Consider the following 24119-nt stretch of genomic DNA (forward strand, 5'->3'; position numbering starts at 1 on the left):
TGACACCTTTATAGTAATACCACAGGAATTGTTTTTGTAGGGGATGTGTTGAAAAAGCAGTATGCCTTTATAAATTCATCTACTCTCATTAGTGGTTACAAACACAAAACTCCATCATCATACTAATGTAGTGTAAAGTTAGCAGTGCCTTTCTAGATCTTTATGAGATCTGCTGTGTTTTCTTTTCTTGTGTAACCCTGGAACAAGATTTTTAGGATGTGTAATACAGCGGGGAGACAATTGCAGCACCTCTGTAAACTTTTTACTCTTAGACTGTTTACAATGCTTTCAACATAATTTCATGTAATCATCATATTGCTTTGCTCTATTTGTATTTATAGCACATTAATAAAAGCTACTGGTGGTGAGGAGGATTTTGCTGTACTGCAAAGCCTGACAGTTAATTTTCAAAAACTAAATCCTGCTAATGAGTTACTGCTCCTGGATAGTTTTGGAGAGGCATTAGCTATATGTGCCAGACCTGGCAGCTGTGCTTCTGGGAAATGGTGAGATGCAGGAAGCAGATATGGACTGCTGGCAGCTGTCAGGCAATTATGTAAAGGAAGGTATCAAAGAAAACACTGCACAGCAGGTGCAGTCCAGGGAAAATGGGGCAACACTAGCCACTGACACAGAAATGAGGAGAGATGTACATATTGCTGAGATATAAGCTGGTGGCACACCATGTGAAATACATAGTCCCAAGGCTGCAGCAAAGCCTCTGCCTTGCCATTAGCTGTGACTGTGCAGGAGCAGGCTGTGACAAAAAGTGAATCTCTCACAATGTGCACTTACATGGTATTTTACAATGGATGGGTCTAGCTGATGTGTAGTTCATCTGACTAAAAGGTGTCATTCACATTTAGGCTACAGGCATCTCCCAAAGCCGGGGCCTGCGTTCAGTCATGCAGCAGATACCTCCCTCCCCTGCTTATTCAGAGGGAAGCCTGGAGGCACTGAAGGCTGCAGGTGGAGCTGTTCAGTGCTCCAGCATCCCTGAGCTGCTTGCCAAGGTGGCTGCAGGGCAGCTCTGAGAGACCCCTCTCCCATCAAAAAGACCTTGGAAGCCCATGTTCATTGCCAACAGTGAAACCCTCCCCTTGTAACAGAAGGTCCAGAAATGGCAGAATCACTTCAGGGCTGGCAGGCAGCAGCATTACTAGGGACAGCAGATCTCCAGCCTCAAGTGGACAATTCCCACACCTCAGCCAGTCACTACCTTCTGCTGATAATATGTATGTCAAGAAGAAATACCTTATCTCAGGAATGCCTGGGGTAGGACAGGCTCGCAGCAAGGCACAGCAGTTCCTTGGACAAACACTGCACAAGAGTCAAGACAGCACTGACAGATTTTTTTGATGATAGACAATTTTCATGAGAAAAATGTAATCCTAAATTTGTGTTGAAATCTTTCTTTCATGCTTTCCTTTTGGCACCATAAAGCAAATTAGACTCATGGCAGCTCTGCATCAGCTCTGATGGATGATGCTAAATAGCTTTGCTGTAAGCAGGTCAAACAGTGTGCATGTATAAAATCAGTGCCTGTCTTAGCTACTCCAAAGCATGGCTTCTCCCTCTTCCACAAGGAAACAACCCTTTCCAGGAGGTCAACAGTGTTGTGAGGGGCCTCTGAGATGACATAACTCTGGCAAGAACTCCCTTTTCTCCTTCACATCTTCACACTGGGCATCATGAACAGACAGTTTGGGGATTGTCACATGCCCTGCGCTGTGCTGACATGGTCCCATAAGGAATGTGAGCCCATGGGTTTTCAGGTGACATCTGACTGATGCTCCACTCTGCAGCTGCCTGCACACAGATGAATCTGGGATTGGACACTTGCTGCAGTGAGAGATTAAATTCATAGGGCAAGAAACAAGTCGCTTAAAGTCATTTAACACAACTCTTTGCATCCAGCAAGACAGGCAGTAAGATATCAATGCAGACACAAGGTGTCTACTAATGACATTACTGATTGCTCATCACTGAGACACCACCAAGCTAACACACAGTACTTCTCTTCTGACCAGATTATACATTCTTCCTTTCTTTCTGCAGACCATTGCCAGATGCTTCACAGGCTACATGGGAATATGGTCTGTGGATGGGCACCTAGATGATTTGGCCACCACAGTGTCTGACCACTTTTAGGATCCTAGGAGGTCAGAGAGACTTAGGAACACCAACCTTGACTCCCTTCTCTCCCTAGTCTCCACTGTAGCTCATCACTTCCAGCATACAGCTTTCCAGAAAAATAACTATTCTTCTAGCATGACCTTGATCTTATATTCTCAATCAAGTGCTTCATATTTTGGGCTGTTTTCTAAAGATGCCCAATGTACTCCAGAAAACAGCAACTATTCCACAACAAATTGTTGAGGCTCTTTGGCACTGCAGAGCACTGTTCTAACTGTGTAATTTGTCATGGGTGTGTTTCCCACTGTCAGTTACTATCCCAGCTCTCCAAATAATGAACTCTGTCAAGCTGATGTGCAGAAGGAAAGCCAGCACTCAAGTGAGGCCCTGCTGTACTTGATGATCACAGCCCCAAAGGTAAGACAAGTTGCCACTGCTTGGGACTATGAATTTTAGGCAGATACTTGCTTTTTTTTTTTTCATATAGAAGTACAGACATAGCATCTTTCCTCCTTCCATTTCTGTCTCAACATTATCTGGGCTCTACTAGATTGACATCTAAACTTGACATCACAGCAGCAACATCTTTGACATTCACCACCTCTCCCTTTACCACTCAAGGAATGATTGTGCTGTGACTGCTGTCATTTATTCACAGAGAACCACCCCTGGAGCTACTGTCACCTCAGCCTCTGCAACAGCTGCCAGACCTTTCCTCCTCAAAAGGCTTAGGGGTGAGTTCCTCCACTACAATCCAAGTAGACAAGGCAGGTGCCACAATCACTTTCAGACCCTCCCAGATCTTCAGGCCTATAACTTTTGGACCCTTGCCTATATCTTGCAGAGCTGGTTGTTCTGCCCCTGTCCAGACCTAAAGTTTATCCCAGGCCCAAACTCTCCCTGATCGCTATTTATTCTGTCACTGGCTTTGTAACCATGCAGTGTACAATTTCCTAAGTAAGCCTGCCTCCATCTCTTCTGCAGTCTTCACTAGTCTTCACCAAGTTAAGAAGAGTGGGGCAGGAGATTTTATTCTCAGTGGATAAGATTCAGTCTTATCCCTAGAACTTCATTCTAGAGATGCTTTTTGGTGCAGACATTGTTCTGTCACACCTGGAGAGAGCAGGTAGGCAGTCCTTGAGAATGGCCCAGGGCATGAAATGTCTACATAACAAGGCTTAGTGGAGATGTGTTATCTGTACATGCATGACAGTGACATAGGCATCCTTCAAAGCAAAAATGTTGGAATTGTGCTGCCTACCAAGCACAGACATCCCATTCAGGACATGGGTGTGTTAAAAATTGTGAGGAAGTCAAGGTGAATCATTGTCATGCACCACAATGTCTAAACTGACACTGAATGCTTGCCTACTTTCAGTTCCAAATCATAATCTCAATGTCCTGTGAGCTGAGGGATTCCAAGTCACCTTACCTGCTATATGCCACACATTCAGCACTCTCTTCTACAGAGAAGAGAGGATAGATAGCCCTGTTCAGGTCATGCTAAGCAGTCCTATTCATTTTGGCTGTGTGGAAGCAGTCTCCTTTCTCTGGACTAAATGTATAATTGATTTGATTTTTTAAAAGCCTGGGTATGAAGACCAGTCTGCTGAATTTTAGTTTGCCTTGTCTTGGTGGAACAGTCTGTGCTGCCATATCTTTTCCCTTAGGCTTCCTTGTTACAATGGTTGCCATGTCTGAAAACTCATAGCATTCAATAGAAATTTTCCCCAACTCCTCCAGTATTTATTTTTAGATTTCAATGAGAAAAAAACATACCCATCTACAACTCTATGCAATGACAGCTATTTGGGATCAGAAGCAATGCTGAAATAATCATGCTCACACAGTGCAATGAGAAATTCCCTTAACCAAACAGCACTTTGAAGCAGTGGAACAAGCCCACCCCAGAACTGCTTTATCAGCTACCCCCTTTTAAGAAGATTAAACTGTTCTATTTCTCTGCTGCTGCTTTCATCTTCCCTCTGTGAGTGTCATCCAGGCCTCCAGGCAAACATAGCTGCTTATCCTTATCTGGAGACTTTAAGTCAGGAAAAATAAGGGTGAGAGAAAATAAAAATTACAGACATATTTGTCAATAAGCAGTAGTTATGTATGAGAAGAGCATGGTTAAAAAATAGAAGCCATGGCTGGGGCTGGAGGCCTCAGGCCCCAGGTAAGTGGTTTTCTAACACTGCAGCATAAACTCAGGGCTAGGACACTGCTTGAAAACTGTCATTGTGCACTGACACCTTGATAGGCACTTCTACAAAGATACAGATCATTACTGTAATTAGCACCTACTGTTGTTGTGTCTCTAGATGGAACATTAAGGCCAGAATTTTGTATAAATTCACACCAATTACTCCATCCACTTCATGGTTAAGGCATAATGAGAAGGTGAACAAAGATGACTGTCTTGGGCAGAACAAAGTATGAAAAATAAGGGACATTTCAAAGAGACATTTTAGATAAATACTTTCCTTTAGAATCTTCTCTGCATAATGCATTTCTACTTTCAATTGTATGAATAATTTGCCATAAGGTTCAATTTGTTGTGAAAAATAGCACTTACCTGCTTTCATACATTTTAATACATTTTCATGGTGTATGAAATTCATGCACCGCCTTGTATGTACTGCTGATTTTAATTTTGGTAAAGCTAAGCTTCAAGTTAATATTTGTGAGATCTCAGGAATCCTATAAAGGAGTAGCATCCTTTGGTGTTTGCAAAAATGCAAATTGTCGTTGTTTTAAATTAAACATAAAGTTGTGGACTTCAAACCAAAGGTAGTGTGGGGAAATGAGACAAACTTTTAATAAAAAAAGAGCAATAATTGCTGGGTGCTGCTGGTAATTCTGTAAACTCAGACATTTCTTTTGTTCCCTTCAACAAAACCGTTGAGTTCTTAGAAATCTGAAACAGAGGTGAATGGAGACAACTGTGTAGCTGGTATTTAAGAGAGCTTTTCAGAGTCTGTGTTCCCTAAACTGTCCAGTACTGCCCCAAGCCCATTTCACTTCCAGGCAGTGCCATTCAAGCTGTGGAGCTCTCCTTTTGCAGCTTCCTCAGTAATTCATAACATGAGCACAGTAGTAAAGCACAGTAAAACCCTTCAAGCCTGGAGTCCTCTCCATGCAGCTGAGTCTTCATGACCATTGCCAAGAACGTGGGGAAGTGTCTCCCAGAACGTTCTACTTCCTTCCCAGGATAGCTGCTTTGCTGACATCTTTCCAAGCCCCTCTCAGTACACTGAATCTTTTCAAATAAAAGGAATTGGTTGCATTACATGGCAAGCACCTGCTATTTACAAAGTCAGTAAAAAATTTTCTGGAGCCTTTCTTTCTTGCAGGCCATTTCTGTACCTTGGTTACAAGTGCAAAATCAGAAGCCTGGGCAATTACCTGTTTTAACAGGCAAAGTCTCAGATGTGAAGTCAAGTTCATGATTCCTATTTCAGATGTACAGTACTGTTGAGTTTTAGGACAGCAAATTTTGGTGACAATGTTGTAGGAAAATGAGGAACAAAGTAAGAAAAGAGGCTTAGAAAAGAGCCTGTCGCAAAAATAATTGTTTCTAAGAGCACAGAGTTGCAATATGTTTTGAGAGTAACCCAAATCCAGAACAGCATGGAACTCATCAATCTGCCAAAGATATCCCTTTACCTTCTACTTATATACATTATCTCTTATTATTGATTTTTTTTTTTTTTTTCTGAGGAAGAATTTATCCTTTTTCAGATATGTGGGGTTTTTTTGGCTTTGTACATGTGTTTGGCAAAGATCTTGGAGCTCGAAATCTACCAATAAGAAATCAATTGACAGAGGAATTATTAGTGACTTGAATGTATTGTGGATATTCAAACTTGCAGTAATTTCAACTCAGTGATCTGCCTGGAGATCTAACTGATTTCAGCAAACAGTAAAAAATGTCCTCCAATAATTTCTTATTAACTTTTTTTTTTTTAACTGAGCAACCACCCATGCATTTCTTACATGAGTAACTAGTTCACTTGTGAATGAAAGATTTCTGAAACCATGTGGAATAGTGCCCATCGTGACTTTACTGCTGTATCAGTAAACCTGACTTCAGAAGTGATATTCCTCACTCATTCTAAATTTTGCTTTCATTCTGCCTTTTGATCCTTTGTTTAAGTTATTGCTTTTGAAAAGCTGGAAGGCATTTTGTGACATCCTCTGTTATTTGCCAAGCCTAGGTGATGCCTACCATGCAAAGTGTCTAAAATGTGCTGCCATTTTCACTAAGCCTTAGAAATGTCTGCTTTGAAATTAATTTTTAATCTTCAAGTGGCACAAACTTCCTAGAGGGTTTTCTCATTTATTAATGCCTGCTGTGATGTAGGAGTTTCTGGTGCCTAAGGCAGGGAAATGCAATGCACTACTAATTATTACTAATTATTTGTCTTATGTTGCATCATAAACAGTTATTCATTTGCCAGAGCAACTCATACCCATCTTCATTAATAACTTAAATGTGAACAACTCCATATAAAGTAAGTTCAAAGAGAAAAGATGTCAAATTGTTTTTCCTTGAACTTTTCCAATCTAGGAATTAACCACATATTGCACTTATTAATGTGCATGGAAACCTCTACATTTTACATGTGTAAGCTAGAAGAGGGAAGACAGGAAAACAATTAATTTTTGTAATTTTAACAATAGCCTTTTTCAACACAATGCATGATCTGTGATGGACCTCAAACTTTCTCTTAATCTTTGATTTATCTTCAGATGACAGTTTGGTGGCTGTGTGTCCATGTACAACTGACCTCTGCTGCAGGGAAGGCAGCTTGTCAGACATCTGTAATTGCTGACCAGTTTGCCCTCTGTTGTTCTCATAAAGCAATCTGGGGCTACAATAACCACCTTCTGAACTCAGAATGAGAACATAAAAGTTTTGAAAATAATCCTAACTCTCTGCTACTGCACATTCACCTGATGATTAAGATATATGTAATCAGATAATGCCACTAGAAGACTATATTGAGTTGGATAATATTATGGATTTGTGTTTAATGGGAAAATGTAATGTTAGTGGGGTATACTGAAATGACTGGATATTTTTCATTAAAAGAAGTTACAAAGACATCATTGATCATAACAATTTTTTTTCTCAAAAGTGAATATAAACATATCTTCTTGTTGTATGAAGATTTTATTCCTTCCTTCTAAAATTAGTGACAACAGAATTTGCATGCCTAAAGCAAGAAATCCACAAAAATGCTGAGACTTTTTGCTGTGGAAGATTAGAAAAGACAATGGTGAGATTGAGGTCAAAGAGGACAGAACATCATTTACAGGAAAATTTGTTATTCCTTCAGAGACCTCCTTAACTGGGCTGCTCATAATTTTTTCTTCAGTTCTTGGAGGTTTTTACTTGTAGGAGCACATAACCTATACTACCTAGGATTGCTTCTCTCCAAATTTCCTTGGAGATTTCTTTACAATGGTTGATTCTGAGGAGAAATTTGTGTGTTTTTTAATATACTACCCTGGCCACTGAAGTTATTTCTGAGCTCCTCTGTATACAATTGCCTGGGTTTTAATAATAATTTTACTGAATCTGTCATTATGTTTGATGAGGATTTTTAAACAATTTTTCCTTGACACATATATTTCCATCCTTTATTTTTATACTTCACCTCTGGCAAATGTGAATGTAATAGATATCAAAATTGTATCCCATTGATCTGGGGTTTACAGGATTTTTTGAAGAAACATCTCATGCAATTATTACTAGAGCACAAGATACCATTACTTTGTAACAAAAAAATCTAGGGCTAAACAATCTCTGGAAACCCATTTATGACATATTTTACTATGCCTGGTATCATCATACATGGTGATGTCATGGTATGTGTGTGATACCATGGCATAATGGTTATATATGGATAAGACAGCATGTTAACAATAGCAGGATCTCATCAGGCCCCATGGAGACCCAGTCTCATCTATCGATTCAGGAATACTAAATGACTCCAAGGCCCTCTTAGGTCAGGAATAATTTAAAGCAATCCGCTGAGTTTGCAGGCAATTTGCAAGTGACACGCAATTCAAAGGAACCTAAACAAACCTTGTGGCATTTATGTTAAAGCTAAGGCCAACACTCCCACACTTTCAAAAGCAAAAATCAGTTTCTGAAGTTCAATTTTGGTTGCCTGATATTGGAAGGGCCTTGTTTTAATAAAGAGTTGCAAACCAAAAGCCCCAAACACAAAACTTTTCAAACTGTGCGTTTAAAACCACTGGTTTTCCACATGCTCCAACCTGCAGAAGCAGAAGATGTTGCTCTTTAAGGACTTTCAAAGGGGAGCAAAAGAGTATTCTTTCCAAATTCAATTCAAATTAAATTGAGGAACTGTTACTTCATCACTGTATCCTCACCAGCAATGGAGGCTTTTGTTCCTCTTGAGGATTTTTTATCTCCTGGAGAGGTGCAATCTGTCTGGATCTGGCAGGAACTGGAGGTGATGTGAACCCTTTATGGTTTTCATAAAGGGTTCACATGAGGGCTCAGTATACCTCACTTTTCCCAGGACAGGCCCTAGACATCCAATGACAGGGGCTGGAATAAGTGTTTCCCACCAAAAGGAAACAAGAGATTAGGCTCTGGGGACAGGGGTCTGGAGGGTACGTTTCCTGCTCTCTTAGACCAGAGGGATGGACAACAGTGAGCCATACGTCCAGGACTTCACATCTTTAAAGAACCACAGTATCAAAGGGTACATGTTTTCCTCATGTAGGGCAACATACCTGTGTGCAATGACGGAGAGGGAAGCTGACTTATCTACACTGGAAGTGTGTGCAATTTTTCAGGAACATGGAATATCCCCAACAGCTCTGCTTGGCATCTCTCTCCCAGCAGATGGATATGTCAGTGTGTGGAGAGAAGCAGGGGCAATGCTAGAAGTCTGGCCCTCCTGTCTGGTACCTGTCCCCATGAGTGGTGAGAGGAAGCAGGGACAAAAAAACCCCTCTGCCTTTGGGCGGTCTTTTCCTTGTTTAACAGTGAAAGCTTGGTCTCCTTCATCTGTTCTGGAGCTCTCCCTGTTCTTCTAGAAAGGGACAGGACTAAGCAGGAGCCTGGTGCCATGGCAGTTGACCAGGGAGCTATGGGGCTGATGGCCAGGCTGCCGTGGGGGTGATGGTCAGGCTGACTGGGGGTGGGGGGGGGGGGGATGTCCTAGGCAGCTTAGAGGGTGATGGCTAAAGCCGCTGTGGGGCTGCCAGCTGCTGCCATGAGGATGGTGTGGGGATGCTGCCTCAGCTGTCGTGGGGCTGAAGGCTGCTGCCATGGGATGCTGTCAGGGATGCTGCGGAGGTTAATGTTGCCCGGGCTGTCGATTGTGAAGCCGGTGTTGTGTTGACAGCCGGCCAGCCGCTCAGCTGCCGGCACGGCTGCTCCTGAGCCGAAGGCTGCGCCGCTGTGGGGGTGACAGCGAGGGGAGCACGGAGGAGCCGAGCGAGCGCACTTGAGGCTGGAGTTGCTGGGGGGCCGGGCGGGGACACTGAGCCGGCCCCTCCGCCGCCACCTGCCCGCGCCCCCCGCGGCCCCGCCCCGGTCCCACGGGCGGTGGCGGGGGTGTCGCTACCGGGGGCGCGCGGGCGGAGGAGGAGGGAGGAGGAGGAGGAGAGCGGCAGCAGCAGCTCTCGGGAGGAGCTTGTCCACCGTGAGACAGCATATTCAGCCGGCGGCGGCGGTCCTGCCGCATCGGCGGGCGGCTCGGCTCGGCTCGGCTGGGCGCAGCTACTGGCAGCAGCCCTTCAGTGAGCGGGGCATCCCTCTGCTCCCCCGGCGGCGAGGGCTCGGTGAGGGCTGCAAGGCGCCGGGGGCCGCTCCGCATCTCCCGGGTGCCGGCGGAGGTGAGGCACCCGCGGGGCGGCGGGGCCGGGACGCGGCGGGGCCGTACCGGAGGGGCCAGCGGGGGCTGCCCTTGGGGCCCGGAGCTGGCGGCGGGGGAGCGGGGCGGGAGCCCCTCCGCGGGATGCGCAGCGGCCGCGGAGCCTGGTGCGGCCGCCGGAGGCGCTCCCCGGGCAGGCGGCCCGGCTGGGCGAGCGGGCATCCCCGGCTGGGCGAGCGGGCATCCCCGGCTGGGCGAGCGGGCATCCCCGGCTGGGCGAGCGGGCATCCCCGGTTGGCGAGCGGGCATCCCCGGCTGGGCCAGCGGGCATCCCCGGCTGGGCCAGCGGGCATCCCCGGTTGGCGAGCGGGCATCCCCGCGGGAGCCGGCCGGCCCTCGGAGCGGGTTGGCTCTGGCGGCCGGGCCGCTCGTCTGCGGGAGGGCTGCGGTGAGCGAGCCTCGCCGGCCTCGGCACCTGCTCCGGTCCCTGCGGCGCCTCTCGGCCCCGGCTGCGAGTAGCGACCGCAGGCTGGTGCCTGAGCGCCGAACAGCTTAAAGCAAAAGGAGGTGGTAAAAGTTTTTCATCTATAATTGTTCACACAGCGTGAGCGGTAGTGGGTTTACTCAAGTCCAGGACGATAGCGGACAGTAAATAGATCTTTCCCCCTTCTTAAGGTAATTGACTAAAATGGTGACAGACGGAGGCAGTCAGCCAGAGGCCTTTTTTCACTGGTAGTCCAGTGAAATAGATTTTCAAAAGGGTGTTACTACAGTTACATCATGCTGGGAATCCCCCACAGTCTGCAGAAAACGTGAGGCCCCATATTTCCCAGACAAAGCCCCCGTTTTACGGACTGGAACAAAGTTTGTTTTTCTGTCAGTATTGCCATTGACAGAAAGTACAGATTTGGGCTATAACATAAGGCTTCTTGGCAGACCAAGCAATCTAGCCTGACAATGTAGAGGGCATGAGACAGAAGGACCTGACATGAAGTTGGTATGTGACTTTGGCACTTGCACCTGGAAATTTATCCTGACATACAGGGTTTTGTCAGTGCTTTGCTTCTGCATGAGAACTTTAAATTACACTGGACATTGCACTAAATAGCTTGAAGCGCAGGACTGCAAAACCTCTTTCAGAATGGAAATCCCAGGTCCCAGGACTGCCTGTCTCCTGATAGATGGTATTATCAGAGCAACTGGGAAATTTAATTTCTATTACTACCAATGTGCTTTGTTGAAGTGCCTCATTTGTTCTTGCTAAGTTAGGGGGGAAAAGTTATGGGTTTGCTATGCTGATTATTTTAAACTCTTTTTTTTTGTTTTGCTTTTTGTTTTTATTTTCATTTGAGATGGCATCTCTAGCAACATTTTCTGTATTTAGTGAAGGCAAATAAAATTCCTTTTATAATTTCTCTGCAGCATTTTTCTGCAAGAATAGGTTTCTTCCACACAAACCTTGGGGCTGCATCCAGGTCTTCTCCCCATGGGAGTGCTCATTGCCCATCCTCTTATTTCATTTTCCCAAAATCAACCATTTACAGTCCATAAAAATACAAAATGTGTTGTCCCTTCTGGCCCTTTTCTGTGATCAGACTGTTTTGAAGATTGGGACTTGCCATCATCTTCCTTGATAAGTGAGACTTCTGAGGGCCAAATATGTGGAGATCCAAAAGATGGTTTAGAGTTGGATTGGCTAGATTTCTCTCAGCTCTAAACACCTCTGCCTCAATTTAGTCTAGCATAAAAATGCACTGACTGTAGTGCTGCCTTATCCAGAGTTTAGGAGAGGAATCTTTAAAGGACCAGCAGTAAACCACACCTTACACATGCAATTACTGGAAGTTTGGAAAACTGTCTACTCAAAGAATAGTCAGGGGAATATTTTGTACCCTGTAGATCTTAAATTAAGAAGCTGACCTTCCAGCTCTTTCTATAGAAGGAAGGGCAGTGAGCTGCTCTCCTTTGTGATGCCTTTCAGTGGCTATTTTTTTCATTAGTGAAATATGTTTTCTTTCCAGTATATTTTTCCAGCTTCAGGTTTCTGGTTCCTATTATGCCTTTCGTAGATAAAAGCCTTGCTTTAGCCTCCATCTTCAGTGTAGGTACTCCAAACGATACAACAAGAACCTACCTGCCTTATTTTCAAATAAATTAACAGATTCATTCCCTTGGTCTCCTTTTCTTTTATAAAGCAGGTTTCAAAAAGCTTTTCTTGCTGCCTTCTGTTTTCCAGCCCTCAAGAAGGAAGAGGGGGAATACTAGATAGAGCTGGTTGCTCTATCTAACGGGCTGTGTTAGAGGTACCACCATTGCAGGGTACTCAATAATGATGTGAAATGGGCTGGAAGGGAAAAAGATAAGGGATTGAAATAGAAAAAAACGTAAGGGTATGGAAAGGCAGTATTGTTTCTGAAAGCTTCATTTACTCCTGCAAGTGAATCAGTTAATCATGTGGTATCTTTCAGCTCCTTAAACTTAAGTTCTCACAGAGATTTTAAATATATTTGTGGTCACTTTCTAGAACTACTCAGACTTATTTACCAGGGCTATGCCTCGAATGCCCTGTTGAGCTCCTTTGGCTTGGCTGGACCAGCAGCAGAAGCAGTAATTAGAAATCTTTCAGAGTTACCAACACCTAATGCCACAGTGAGTTGCTGCTTGGAGATGGTGGTGGTATGTTAACAGAATGATCCTCCTTGTTCTTTCCATGGGCTTTAATTTTCAAAGAAGTTGGAGGGAAGTAACACTGAAATCCTCACTGAAGTGCATGGGGTGCATGCAATTCATACTGCAGAGATATCATCTCAGGCTTTCTGCCATAGTCATACATAATGACCTCTCAGTGCAATACTCACCTGATACTTACAGATTTTTATTTTTAAAACCTTAAATGAAACAAACCATAATGACTCTAAATGTAATCTGTGTTTAAAAGGGACAATTTCCAGACAAAATACTGATGGAATATGGTGGCAAAATGCCCTTAGTACAGATGCAACTTGTGTTAGTAAAACTGTGCTTTTGCCAGTGCAGCTTTATTTCTGTCAGAGCAAAAGTCCTGCAGCTGAGTACACATTTATGTGTCTGTATGAGGGTTTGCTTCTCAGGTGAGGACTCAAATGATCTCCCCCTGAGCTGTTTGTAGGCAGGCAGAAATGGTAGTGCAGGAATGATACTGTCTGACTCAGTCTAAACCTCAGATCGATGCAATATGTCCCTTTGCTACTTGGTAATAATCCCTCTGAAAGTGTGCTAGCTCTTTTTAGTTAGAGATGACATTGGGAGCTGTTGTTCACTTGGCCATCTGCAAGCCTCAAAATAAGACAGTATACATGAGCTTGCTCCCCCAATACTGTTCATTTTACGTGGCATCATCTTGCCAGCTTTTCTGGGAAGATGGCTACTTCCAGGCAGATGGCAGGAGCTGCAGGAAGCTGTGAAGCTGACTAGTGTGTGAGCCACTAGATCATACAGACGCAAGAGACCTCTGATAACCCATAAAGGTCATGTACCAACTCCTCCTGAGCTTAAAACTATACCCCTGCCTTTTTTTACTGTGCTTTTTCAGCACTTTTTGTTGTACCTTATGAGGCAGAGGCATTCTGATGAGTATCTGGGAGTGCAGTGCAGCATGGAGAAGGCATGGAGAAGGAGTGATGATTCCTTGAAGCCTTTTGTGGGCAGCACACTGTAACTTCATGCTCAAGTTTAAGGACAGAGGTCTCAGCCCTATAGCTGCTGACAGTAATGGAGTTTCTCTCTGACTCCTCTGGTGGTGAACTGAGCCTATGGAGTGATGGCAGAAGTCAGCTGCCCTCCTTGTTTGAGAGCCATGATACTTCTCCAAACGCTATTGAAGGAAATGAGGGTTTCGCATTGACTTAACAGAGTTTGTATGAGTCCCTGTCTGATTGCTGCATTGACATGTGTGCAGGTATCTGTGTTACCTGATGAATAATAGCTGCTTAGATGTCTCCTGTGATTCTTGGCTCTTAATCTTACAGTAAAAGTACATGTTTTATATTTAACACTGCTCCCATGCATGTGAATCAGCTGATCTGGAGAGAAAAGTTACATCAACCTGAGGAACAGACCTCCTGGGAGTCCTTCTGGAGCAGTGCAGTTCTACCCTGTGTGTTCCCCAGGTTCTGGCTGACTGTCCCTGCTTTTCCCTAGAATAATTAATCAATAATTTGATTAAAGGAAAAGGCTCATTTATTACCACTCAGAAGAAAACTATTACAGAAGGAATCCTTTAAGGACCTTTTTATTTATAGTGCTATCTTCTCTTCATATTTCCTTTCCGTCTTGCTATCATTCTTTGAAGCTTACCCTTTTCTGCTTCCCTCAATACTTGTCTTAACATCACATTCCCTCCTTGATGGCCTTCCCTTCTCCTCCCCTTTGATTTCTCTCCCTAACAGAGAAATTATATTAGTTCCTTGTTCTTTTCTCCCTGCATCTGTGATGTGGCACAAATAATTCCAAATCCTGCTCCTCAGTTAATAATTTTTCACTTCAGCCCAGCAGAAAGATGCAGTGTGTTTTGTGTTCAAACAATGGGGAGTTATAGTAAGGCAAAGACGCAAACCTGCATAGTGTGATTAAATATAAATAAGTATAATAGAGGATACATTTCATATCTATTTAATAGAGGATATATTTCTTATCTATTTATATCACTTTATTATCAAGCCTTCCTTGATTCTAATATTTTCAGGCTGAATTTGACAGAAAAAGCTATGCTACGTTGGTACTGAAACTATGCTGTGTTAGCATTGAAAGTTAATCACTGTAGGTCTTAGACCACATGCAGGGAAAATATGGATTTCTCTTGCCTTAAACTATTCACCCCTTCCGTTTCATATACATTAAAACAGATCTTAGCTTTTAAAGGGCATAGACAGCCATATTAAATCCTTACTATTCAAGGCATGCCCTTGTTTCATGTTTTGCACATTAGGCCACCACTGTTAGGATCAGAGTGGTTACCAGGTCACTTGGTAATTGGGGCAAAGACATTTCCAATGATTGCTATTATATATTTCCAGAAATTAAAATATTTAATAAAGCAGGGTTACAGGGGAAAATAAACAACAACAAACCAACCCAGACTGTTTCTAATGTTTTCTTCTGTTTGAACCTGTTTGTCCTGTTTTAAAGACTGTTCCACTGACACTGAGCTTTTAAAAGAACTTCTTCTCAGATTCTCACAGCATGAAGTTGGGGGGCTATCTAGACTCATGACATTTTATATTCTCTTTAAGTAATATAAGATATTTGCCATTTTTGTTAATCTCATTATTCAAAGTCTTATGACATTGTTGTTTCTTTCATCAGTTTGTCTCTAGTTACATTTTGAGCAATTGCTGAACCAGAAGGTGGTTTGTATCATAATTCTGATTTATTTCAGATCTTAGCTTGCCCCTAAATGAATTAATTCTTTGTTCTTTTTAGCTCAAACTGTTCATAGAGCTTTGTCACACGCTTATAGCACTTCGTTACAGGCTATCAACTTCTGCCAGTCTTCATTGCCTAAGAACACAAATTACTTCTGCAAAAAGTAGAGAAAAGATTGTTCAAGTTATATGCACTTATGACTGTAAACTGTGTGTTGCATTAAACAATGAATGGCTTAAAAATCTATAACCTTTTGGAATGGAACAAGAAATTTGACCTAAATCATACCCCCTAGTGTGCAGTTAGCTATTCATGTACATAATCTGCTGCATTTGGCAAAGCCTGTGAATGTTGTATTCTTGCCTTTCACTATCTCCACAGTAGTAATAATAATACAACAAAAATTCTGCTGATGGGATAGGAGGGTATTGTACTGGAGACAAAATGAAAAAAAACAGTGATGCCATTCTCTCTTTGTACTAAAAGAGCCCGTGGGAAAACTGTCCCTTTATTTCCCACAATATTTTCTTTTTCACAGAAGGCTGAATAGCAAGAAAATGCTGAATTTCTCAGCCTTTAGGGGCCTCTGAAAATGTTTTTAAAACACCTTGTGCAAATTCAGTACTTCGATAATTATAGATTAAAGATCCTTAGGATTTTTCCCATATGTTTAAAGCATAGAACTCAGAAGATGACAGTAAATTATATTCTTTGTTAGGGGCTAAGATGGCAAAACCCCTATATTTCAGCCTTACTACTGGTACTGTGCACACCTTTTACAGCAGCCTTTATATGCATAACATTTATTGGGTTTTATTGTTTACTTCTCAGTGACTCTGGGGGCAGGCAAGTAAAAAACTCTAGACTTCCACATTGACAAACAAACGAGTCTTTTTTTAAAAAATTGTAATAAAATGCAGCAGTAATATTAGTTAATATTTGTATTGTTTTTGAGGTCTTTAAATGGAGACAATGCCTCCTCAGAGTTGATTCAGTAAAGTTTAATTAAGTTTAATTTTTTCCCCAGAAAGTTTCTGATCTCACTAAATCAGGTGAATTAGGAGTAAGTATGATTAAAGTTGGTTGCCTTCCATTTTTTTGTGTTATTTTTCTTAAGGTACTGTGTATGTGTGTATATATATATGTATGTGTGTATATATGTATATATGTCAATAAGACTGCTGTGCTTACTCATGTCATATAATGTCTACTTTTTCTAAAGAATTAACTTTAACTATTACTCAATTACTCCTGCCTTCTCTCTGTCTCTCTCTTCTGATACTGCAATGATCTGTAGAGTTTTTAAACTATGTTCTGCTCTTAAGACTACCTGTTGGAACCAGTTTAACAGTTGGATGTGGCTGAAAACCAGACATGGACCATTTCTGATTGCCTTGTGGACCTTCAGCAGTCCAGTATTTTGACAGCCACTAATAAACATTGATCTATTTTCCAAAACTTTCTGTATCGAGTTCCCCATTTGAAGACAACTGATGGTCTCTAACTAATGTCTTGGTCTCAAATTCTGGAGCCAAGGTCCTGGTGTCCTGGGCCTTGCCCACTCTGGAGGTATCCTGCAGTGTGCTCCAGGGATGTGATTGCCCCAACATTTAGATGGGGACCTGCTTGCTTTTGCTCTCAGCCAGCCCATTTGCAAAGCTTCTTCTCAGTGGAAGCCAGGGCATTTGAGAGATGTGTGTGTGCATGGGAGAAAAGGGCTCATGTGCAGCCAGCCTTGTCTTTGTAGGAGGCTGTGCTTAAACATGTCCACATCTTAAACCTGGGACGCATACTTGAATTCCACAAACTGGAAGTTCTTATGGTGCCTGGGAAGCTCAGTTGCACCTAAACTGACAAAATGGTGTGGAAACAGAAACTAAAATTGCTGTCCTCAAAAATCAGCTTGGTTCTCACCTAGCTCCTGAAGCACAGGCAGTCTCTAAAAACTCATATTTTTGCCCTCTTTGCCCTTTTCTGATGTGTTCTTACCCTTGAGCCTCCAGACTCAACAGCCAAGGTGTTCACTCTGTCTCTCTGAGGCTGCTTCACCTAGTTCACACCCCTCAAGCCCATGGAGCCTGACTGTGCTCCATGCTGAGCTGCGGCTGACAGCATTAATGGGACTCACCTAAAGTACAGGAGTCTCAGGTAATTTTTACTTTTGCTTAAAGAGATATTTGCCTTCATCTATGCTCTGACCAGCAACCTTCTGCAGTATGTACCTTTCCAGTCTTTTCCGCTGAAGCTGCTTCACCTAAGTCTAAAGTATTAAAGTTTCTTTGGGTGCAACAGAGCATGTGTGCAAAAGAGAAAGGACTCTTCAGCACCTTGCTTCAAACACTCAGGAGGAAAGAGGAGTCTTTGGCTCCAGATACTAAATACAGAATTGTATTATAAACTAAACAGTCACTGCGTATAATATAAACTAACCCTGAAACAAAGACTAGAACCCAGGGGCCTCTGTTAGGGATTACTGTTCGCTCTCTTGCCTCTGCTTTTTCTGGTCCAGTGAATCTTTGCAGAAAAGAAATTAATAGAAAATAGCTTCAATGATTAAGAATGCAATCTCCCTTCCTCCAGTCCTTCTCACTTATTAGCCAGCAGTCACCCTAGGAATGTGGGTTTCAGTCTTCTCAAGACAAAAAAGTCCAACTCCCCCCTCCCCCTAAAACAAACCATAAACAAACAAACAAACCCCAAAACATGTTCCTCCTATTTTGAATGCTTTAACCACAGAAAAGATAAATGGAAGGCATAGATATTTTGATTCTTAGTCCTCTCTCATATTGAAATTCTTTGTATATGTCCTTTAAATCATGCTGTCAGACATCTGCATTTATCATCTTGCCTTGTTATCTGGATATACCATTTTCTCTTCTGTTGATCAACAGGGATGTTTGGCAAAGGCAGGCTCTGAGCATTTATCTAGCTTTATCAGTACTGCCAGATAAGCCCTGGGAAGTACAAAGAGAATGGTAGTGTTGTTTATTCTTCTTTTTGTGAACTTTCTGCATATTTCTTCAAGCCAGGGCTCTTCCCTGCCTTCTAAATCTTTAGCTGCCTTGACTTCAGAGCTGAAATTAATGTGCAATATTTTTAACCTAGTTACATCCTTACAGACATCAGCGCAAGCCGAAGCATATTTTGTTATAAGAAAGAAACAGTATCTGGGTAAGTCTTCCAGCAAAACCTGTGTGATGGCAGCATAGCTTGTTCTTTGATGTCTCTTTGGCAGTTGTCATAACTGGGTTAAGAAGCAGACACTAGAGCATGAATTTTTCATGTTTGGGTAAATGGCTTAAAGTATCACTCTGCTGGCCATGTACCACTAGGGTTATCTCAGGAGGAGGGTGGAAAAGTCAGAGGGGTCAGTTTTACCCCCCATATGGAATGAAAGTATACGTTTTAATGGCTGAAATATTTTCAGGATGGAGAAAATGAGTCTTTGTTCCACTTCAGGAGAGACTAGCAGACATCCTGAAGCAAAATTCGATGTTCAGGTTTAGTAAATCATTAAATTTATCCCTGGGAGGCACTTTGGTACTGTCATGATGAACAAGGTATTTTATATGGGTTTTGAAGAAATGGTCATATTAATGACAGCAGCAGATGTAATTGACATCTGATCATTGTGTAAGAAATACATACAAAAGAAATTGAAATCAAAGGTAAGTGACCTGCAGCTTGAGATTTAGATTGTTACCTCTCTCACATTATCCATTTCTAAAATCTTACCAATTTACAGCTTGAATTTGGTTGTCTTTTAATGTCAGAAAACATGTTTAAGTTATTTTGCTAGGTTGCAGAATCATAGAATGGCTGGGGTTGAAAGGACCTTTGAGATAACCTTATTCAAAGCCCTCTTCAGTGGATAGAGACACCTTTCACTCAGAGCTCCACCCAACCTGGCATTTAAACATTTCCAGGGATGGTGCATCCACAGCTTCTCTGGGAAGCCTGTTCCAGTGCCTCACCACTTTTTCCTAATAGCCAATCTAAACCTACTCTTTTTCAATTTGAATCTCTTTCCCATTGTCCTGTCACTTCATGCTGTTTTAAAAGTCTCTCTCTCTTTCTTGTAGGCTCCTTTAGGGTACTGGAAAACTGAAATTAGGTCACCCCAAAGCCCACTCTTTTCCAGGCTGAACAAATTCAAATCTCTCAGCCTTTCCTCACAGGAGACGTACTCCATCTCTCTAATCAACTTGGTGGCCTCCTCTGGGCTCGCTCCAACAGCTCCATGTCCTTCCTGAGCTGGGCACCCCAGAGCTGAGTGCTGTGTTCCAGGTGGGATCTCTCTCACCAGAGCAGAGCAGAGGGGCAGAATCCCCTCCCCTGCCCTGCTGCCCACGCTGCTTTTGGTGCAGCCCAGGACACCTTTGGCTTTCTGGGCTGAGTGCCCATGGCCAGGTCATGTCCAGCCTCTCACCCACCAGCACCCCCAGGTCCTTCTGGGCAGGGCTGCTCCTGATCTGTTCATCCTGCAATTTCTCTCTTGAGAAAGCTGGGAAATTCACAGAAAAATAACACAGTGCAACAAGAAAGACCAGTTAATGTGTGAGGAATGTAGAGTCAAAAAATTTGGAATTTTATTATGTCCATTCCTTGCCATATACAGAGCCGCATATGGAGTCCTGGGTGTTACTGCAGCCAAACAGTAAAAGATAACAGAGAGAGAAGCTGATAGAGAGGGCAGTGATCAAGAATGCTTAGGAATCTTATATTCTACAAGATCTAAATGTCAAGCATGCAGGTGGTGTGCTCTTTGTAACTGGGGCACAATTCCTCAGTCAGATCTCTGGGAAGTACAGATCAGTACTGGCTGCTGCATCATTGAGGACCATCTCGCAGCAGCATATCTGAGATCACTGTGCAGTTATAACTGGACTCATTAATGCTTATTGAGAGAAAATCCAAGATATTTAAAAGACCTATTTAAAATTCAGTTTTCCTTGAGGTGAAAGGCGCAGTTGTTTCTGTGGAACTCAATATAAAGACTTGCAGCAGTTTCGCTAGAGTGACATGTTAGTATGAGTCCTTGAGTTCATTCTGCTCCTTGCTGGAAGGTTGTGTGTTTCTTGCTCATCTCCACCAAGTTGTTGCCAGCAGCTTCTTGCCTTCAAACTTGATGGCTCTTCCATGGCACTAGGTTTGTTGAAATTGAAAACATCATGGTAAATTTAAGAGACTAAAGGGGCATGAGAGAAAAGGATGACAAGAAGGTGCTGCTTCGTCAACACTGCTCCTGATGCTGGAAGAATGGGCAGTAGTGGTGTTGTGCTGACAGGTTGCTTTGTGGGGACTCTACAATTCTGCTGAAACTGAGCTAACTATCTAATAGGGCCATGATGAAAGAAAACAATAGTGAAAAGATTAAATGGTAATGGATTGTAAGGGATGTGTAACTGAGCAGTTGTGGGTACATATCTTATACTATGTCAGCATTAAAATAAATAGGCTAAAGACATGCTGACCTGTTGCATAGCAACCAGGAGGAAGCACAGAACCAAATCTCTGGATGCTTGTGATTTGTAAACCTTTACAGAACAAAGTACAAGACCTTTGCCCATCTGCTAGAAATGTTCAGAAGCTGAAGGAGAAAAATGGTACATTCCATGAAATGTAACACTTGACAACTATTTTTATTTATAGATAAATACACAGATGCAGTGTAAAAAGCCTGACTATTTTGCCTCAAGGTTATGTAGAAAAAATACTTAGTCTCTCCAATTTTACTTAGTGTTTTCCTGAATTCATCACACATAGGAGATTTCTTTAAATACTGCAAATGCTGAGTTTTTGCAGCTGCAAATATTTGCTCATTGTTGTGATTTTGCAAACATTGATATGCCCATTTAGCAAAATTATTTATGTTATTCTACTGAAGTCAAGTACAAATTCTGATGCATGATGAAAAGAGGCACTCATGTTTATTTAAAAATTGCTGTTGAGATGCTTCTAGCCCCTCTCGCCCATTTGAAGTGTGTTTCAAACATTATTTTCAAATGAATGTGATGTATTGGAATGCATTTATACTAGGCTAGCAACTCCCTCTGGTTTCTTGCAGACCAAAGATGTTTATCTGCTTTGTACAGTTTCATACTTTGCATGCACACTTCACAGTTGTGGAAGTCATAGGTAGATCTCATGGGAATTTTTTTCTATTGTAAAAATAGATAATATTCCTAACTGTAAGAAAGATGGTACATTATAGAAATGAATATGTTTTTTCCAGTGAAAGACTACATATGTCCAAGTTTCAATAGTAATAGTACTCCAGCTCTTTAAAACCAAAACCATTGAGTAATATATTTTATTGTGCATCATCCTTTGCATTTCACATAAATACATTTTGCAGTTTTGGACTCAACTAAGTGGCTATTTATGAAGGCATATGAATAATACATGTACAGCATCTCTAAATGCTAGATGCTGCCTATTTATGTTAGAGAAGTATATTAAGGAATCAATTATTTATAGTTAGTTTTATAGGACCACGAATGCCATATGTAACAGTATTTAATTAACCCCTTTGGTAATTGCAATGGAGATAATAACAAAAAGGGCCACACAGGAAGTCACAAACCAGGAAAGACCTCAAAGCTCAGGAAGGGTAAAATCTCTACTCCTTTTGGAAAATTTATACTCTAGTGCAGCCTACTGAATGAACAGCATATAAAAATCCTGCAAACACCAAAAAGCAGTAACATTTGTAGGCTTTTTTTATGTAGCTTTCCAAAGCTACCAAATTTGCAAACTTAGGTTCCTTTTCAGATGAGCTTGGCAAAAGCATGCAGGCAAAATGTTGTTCTAGCAAATACAAAGAACAGACTTGAAGGAAGGGAGATCTTATATACAGTTTACTTTTTCTACTTAAAAAGTGCACTGCTGTAATTACCTTTTTATTTTATTTGATATACATTGGACATTTTAGGCTTATTTTTTACTATATTTACTCCGACCTACGTACACGTCTTGCAACTCTTTGTACCTGTTCTTCTGGGTTTATTATTCTAACAAGTATCAATTTATTGGTACTGAAATTCAAGTAAAACCTTTTTAGATACCTGTGACTGTTTCTGCTGTTAAGTGTTCATATAAATGCTTTGGAAAAATATCTGCTCAAACATTGTGATATTGATAATTGATAAAGACCTTGTAGCTTATAAAGCTGTAGTAAAACTGGCTTGCACTTGTAAAAATACTTGCATGGCTTTTAGTCCAGTCAATGATAAAATGCTGGTTTGCATTTTTGTATTCTTACTGCTACCACAAATGAAATGGTTATGAGATGTTACTACCTGTGGGATGAGCTTAGTGGAGTAGTTTGACCTATGTTGTGTACAGCGAGAAGTTTGTGCAAACATCATTATTATTTTAAGGTGAATGTAAATTGTCTTTCAAATATCTTGTTTCATATAGTGACAAGCTAAAAGAAGCTCCTGGGAGCATTTTAAGGACAGGATTCTTCTCACCCTGTCTGGGACATTTACAATGGAGATTTCTAGAACTAAATGTAGATAGCTCAGGGCCCTTTATCATCATCAAAAAGGAATTGGTGACTTTGGGGCATGCTTAATCTTAGCTGCTTTTAAACATCTGCTTTAGGAAAAGTGGAATCACTTCCTAGGATACCCAGACTCTTTTGATTTTACCTGTACTGAAGGTAGGGATAGCTCTGCACGTACACTGTGGGCATGCAGGATGCTGTGAGCTAAGCCAGTAGATGGTGAAGTTCCAGAAAGCAGTCCCTGGAAACCAGTGCCGCGTGTGCACAGGCCTGGACAGCTGCCATCATGCTGGGTCTGATGTGTAAGTGGAATTTACTGCTTTTCCAAGCCTAAAAGGGGACTCTGAGGCATGTTTAATGCACATGGGGAAAACTGACATCTTGAAATGGAGCACTCCATTTCATTAAAAGGCATGCCATGAGGAGCCAGCTCCTTTCTTTAGTATCTCAAAGGAAGGAGAATTTTTTCCGAGTATTGGGAGTTCAGGCAGGTGCTCTCTGTGCAAGGTCCTGATAACAAGAACCTGTGCTAGCATGTGTGGTAAGCTCTTCTGGAGTGGGAGGACTCTCTCTCCCCTTTTAAAACCATGACAATAAACTGTGCAAAAAAAATAGAAATTGATCTAAGATCTAGGATTATGCATCTCCCTTAAAGAGGGGAGCCCCAGGCTGTTGCCCTGCTATGATAATTATTTCTACACTTACTCAACGTTCAGTGTGTTTGTTCCTCTGTGTTCCTTCTCCCACACAGGGGATTTAATTGCTTCAGTACAAAATGTGCTCCTCAGTGATTCCCTCTGACCAGTGCCTTCTCCCACACTGGAGATTAGGTTGTACATGAGCCTGTCATTCTGCACCACAGAGAATGTTAAAAATAAATCTCTTTTTCTGTTAGCCTTTATCTCTCTTGGTGTGGCATGCCTTTTGGCACTCACAATGGCATTTATTAGAAAATTTGCTCCCAGTAATGAACAGTGTTAAATGCGTGGTTAAAGCCAAGCAGAGTGATAAGTACATTTCCCTCCTTGCTTGCTGCCGGCTTGCTGGAGTCTGACAAAGATGGTCACATACCCTTGGTGTTCAGTTTGTGCTAAAATTGTAAACAGCCAGTCTGCAGGTTGGTAAAGCTGTCTGGGGGGTTCAGGCATAACTATAATATATTCAGGATGAAAGTATGTAACTGAGCTCTGGCAACATTCTTTGAAAGA

At 42.1% G+C, this 24119-nt stretch overlaps 2 protein-coding genes across 8 annotated transcripts in view; one reads left to right on the plus strand and one right to left on the minus strand.

The window, feature by feature from the left end:
• The window catches only part of LOC131575468 (basic salivary proline-rich protein 1-like), a 29923-nt gene extending 18418 nt beyond the window's left edge, over positions 1 to 11505 (minus strand). The window contains exons 1-2 of the mRNA XM_058831052.1: positions 11457 to 11505; positions 9827 to 10549 (exon numbers count right to left, since the gene is read on the minus strand). Coding sequence (XP_058687035.1) covers positions 9827 to 10549; positions 11457 to 11505 — 772 coding nt within the window. The remainder of the gene's footprint in view (positions 1 to 9826; positions 10550 to 11456) is intronic.
• The window catches only part of DYNC1I1 (dynein cytoplasmic 1 intermediate chain 1), a 411944-nt gene that overhangs the window by 218235 nt on the left and 169590 nt on the right, over positions 1 to 24119 (plus strand). For 2 of the 7 annotated variants that reach the window (XM_058830770.1, XM_058830771.1), the window contains exon 1: positions 9796 to 10020. The exons of 4 other annotated variants lie outside the window; for them this stretch is intronic. The gene's annotated coding sequence lies outside the window, so the exon portion shown is untranslated. Of the gene's footprint in view, positions 1 to 9795; positions 10021 to 24119 lie in introns of those variants that run through there. One more of the 7 variants, XM_058830772.1, reaches the window with a different exon arrangement.

The sequence above is a fragment of the Poecile atricapillus genome, chromosome 2 (assembly GCF_030490865.1).
Source record: "Poecile atricapillus isolate bPoeAtr1 chromosome 2, bPoeAtr1.hap1, whole genome shotgun sequence".
NCBI classification, from domain to species: domain Eukaryota; kingdom Metazoa; phylum Chordata; class Aves; order Passeriformes; family Paridae; genus Poecile; species Poecile atricapillus.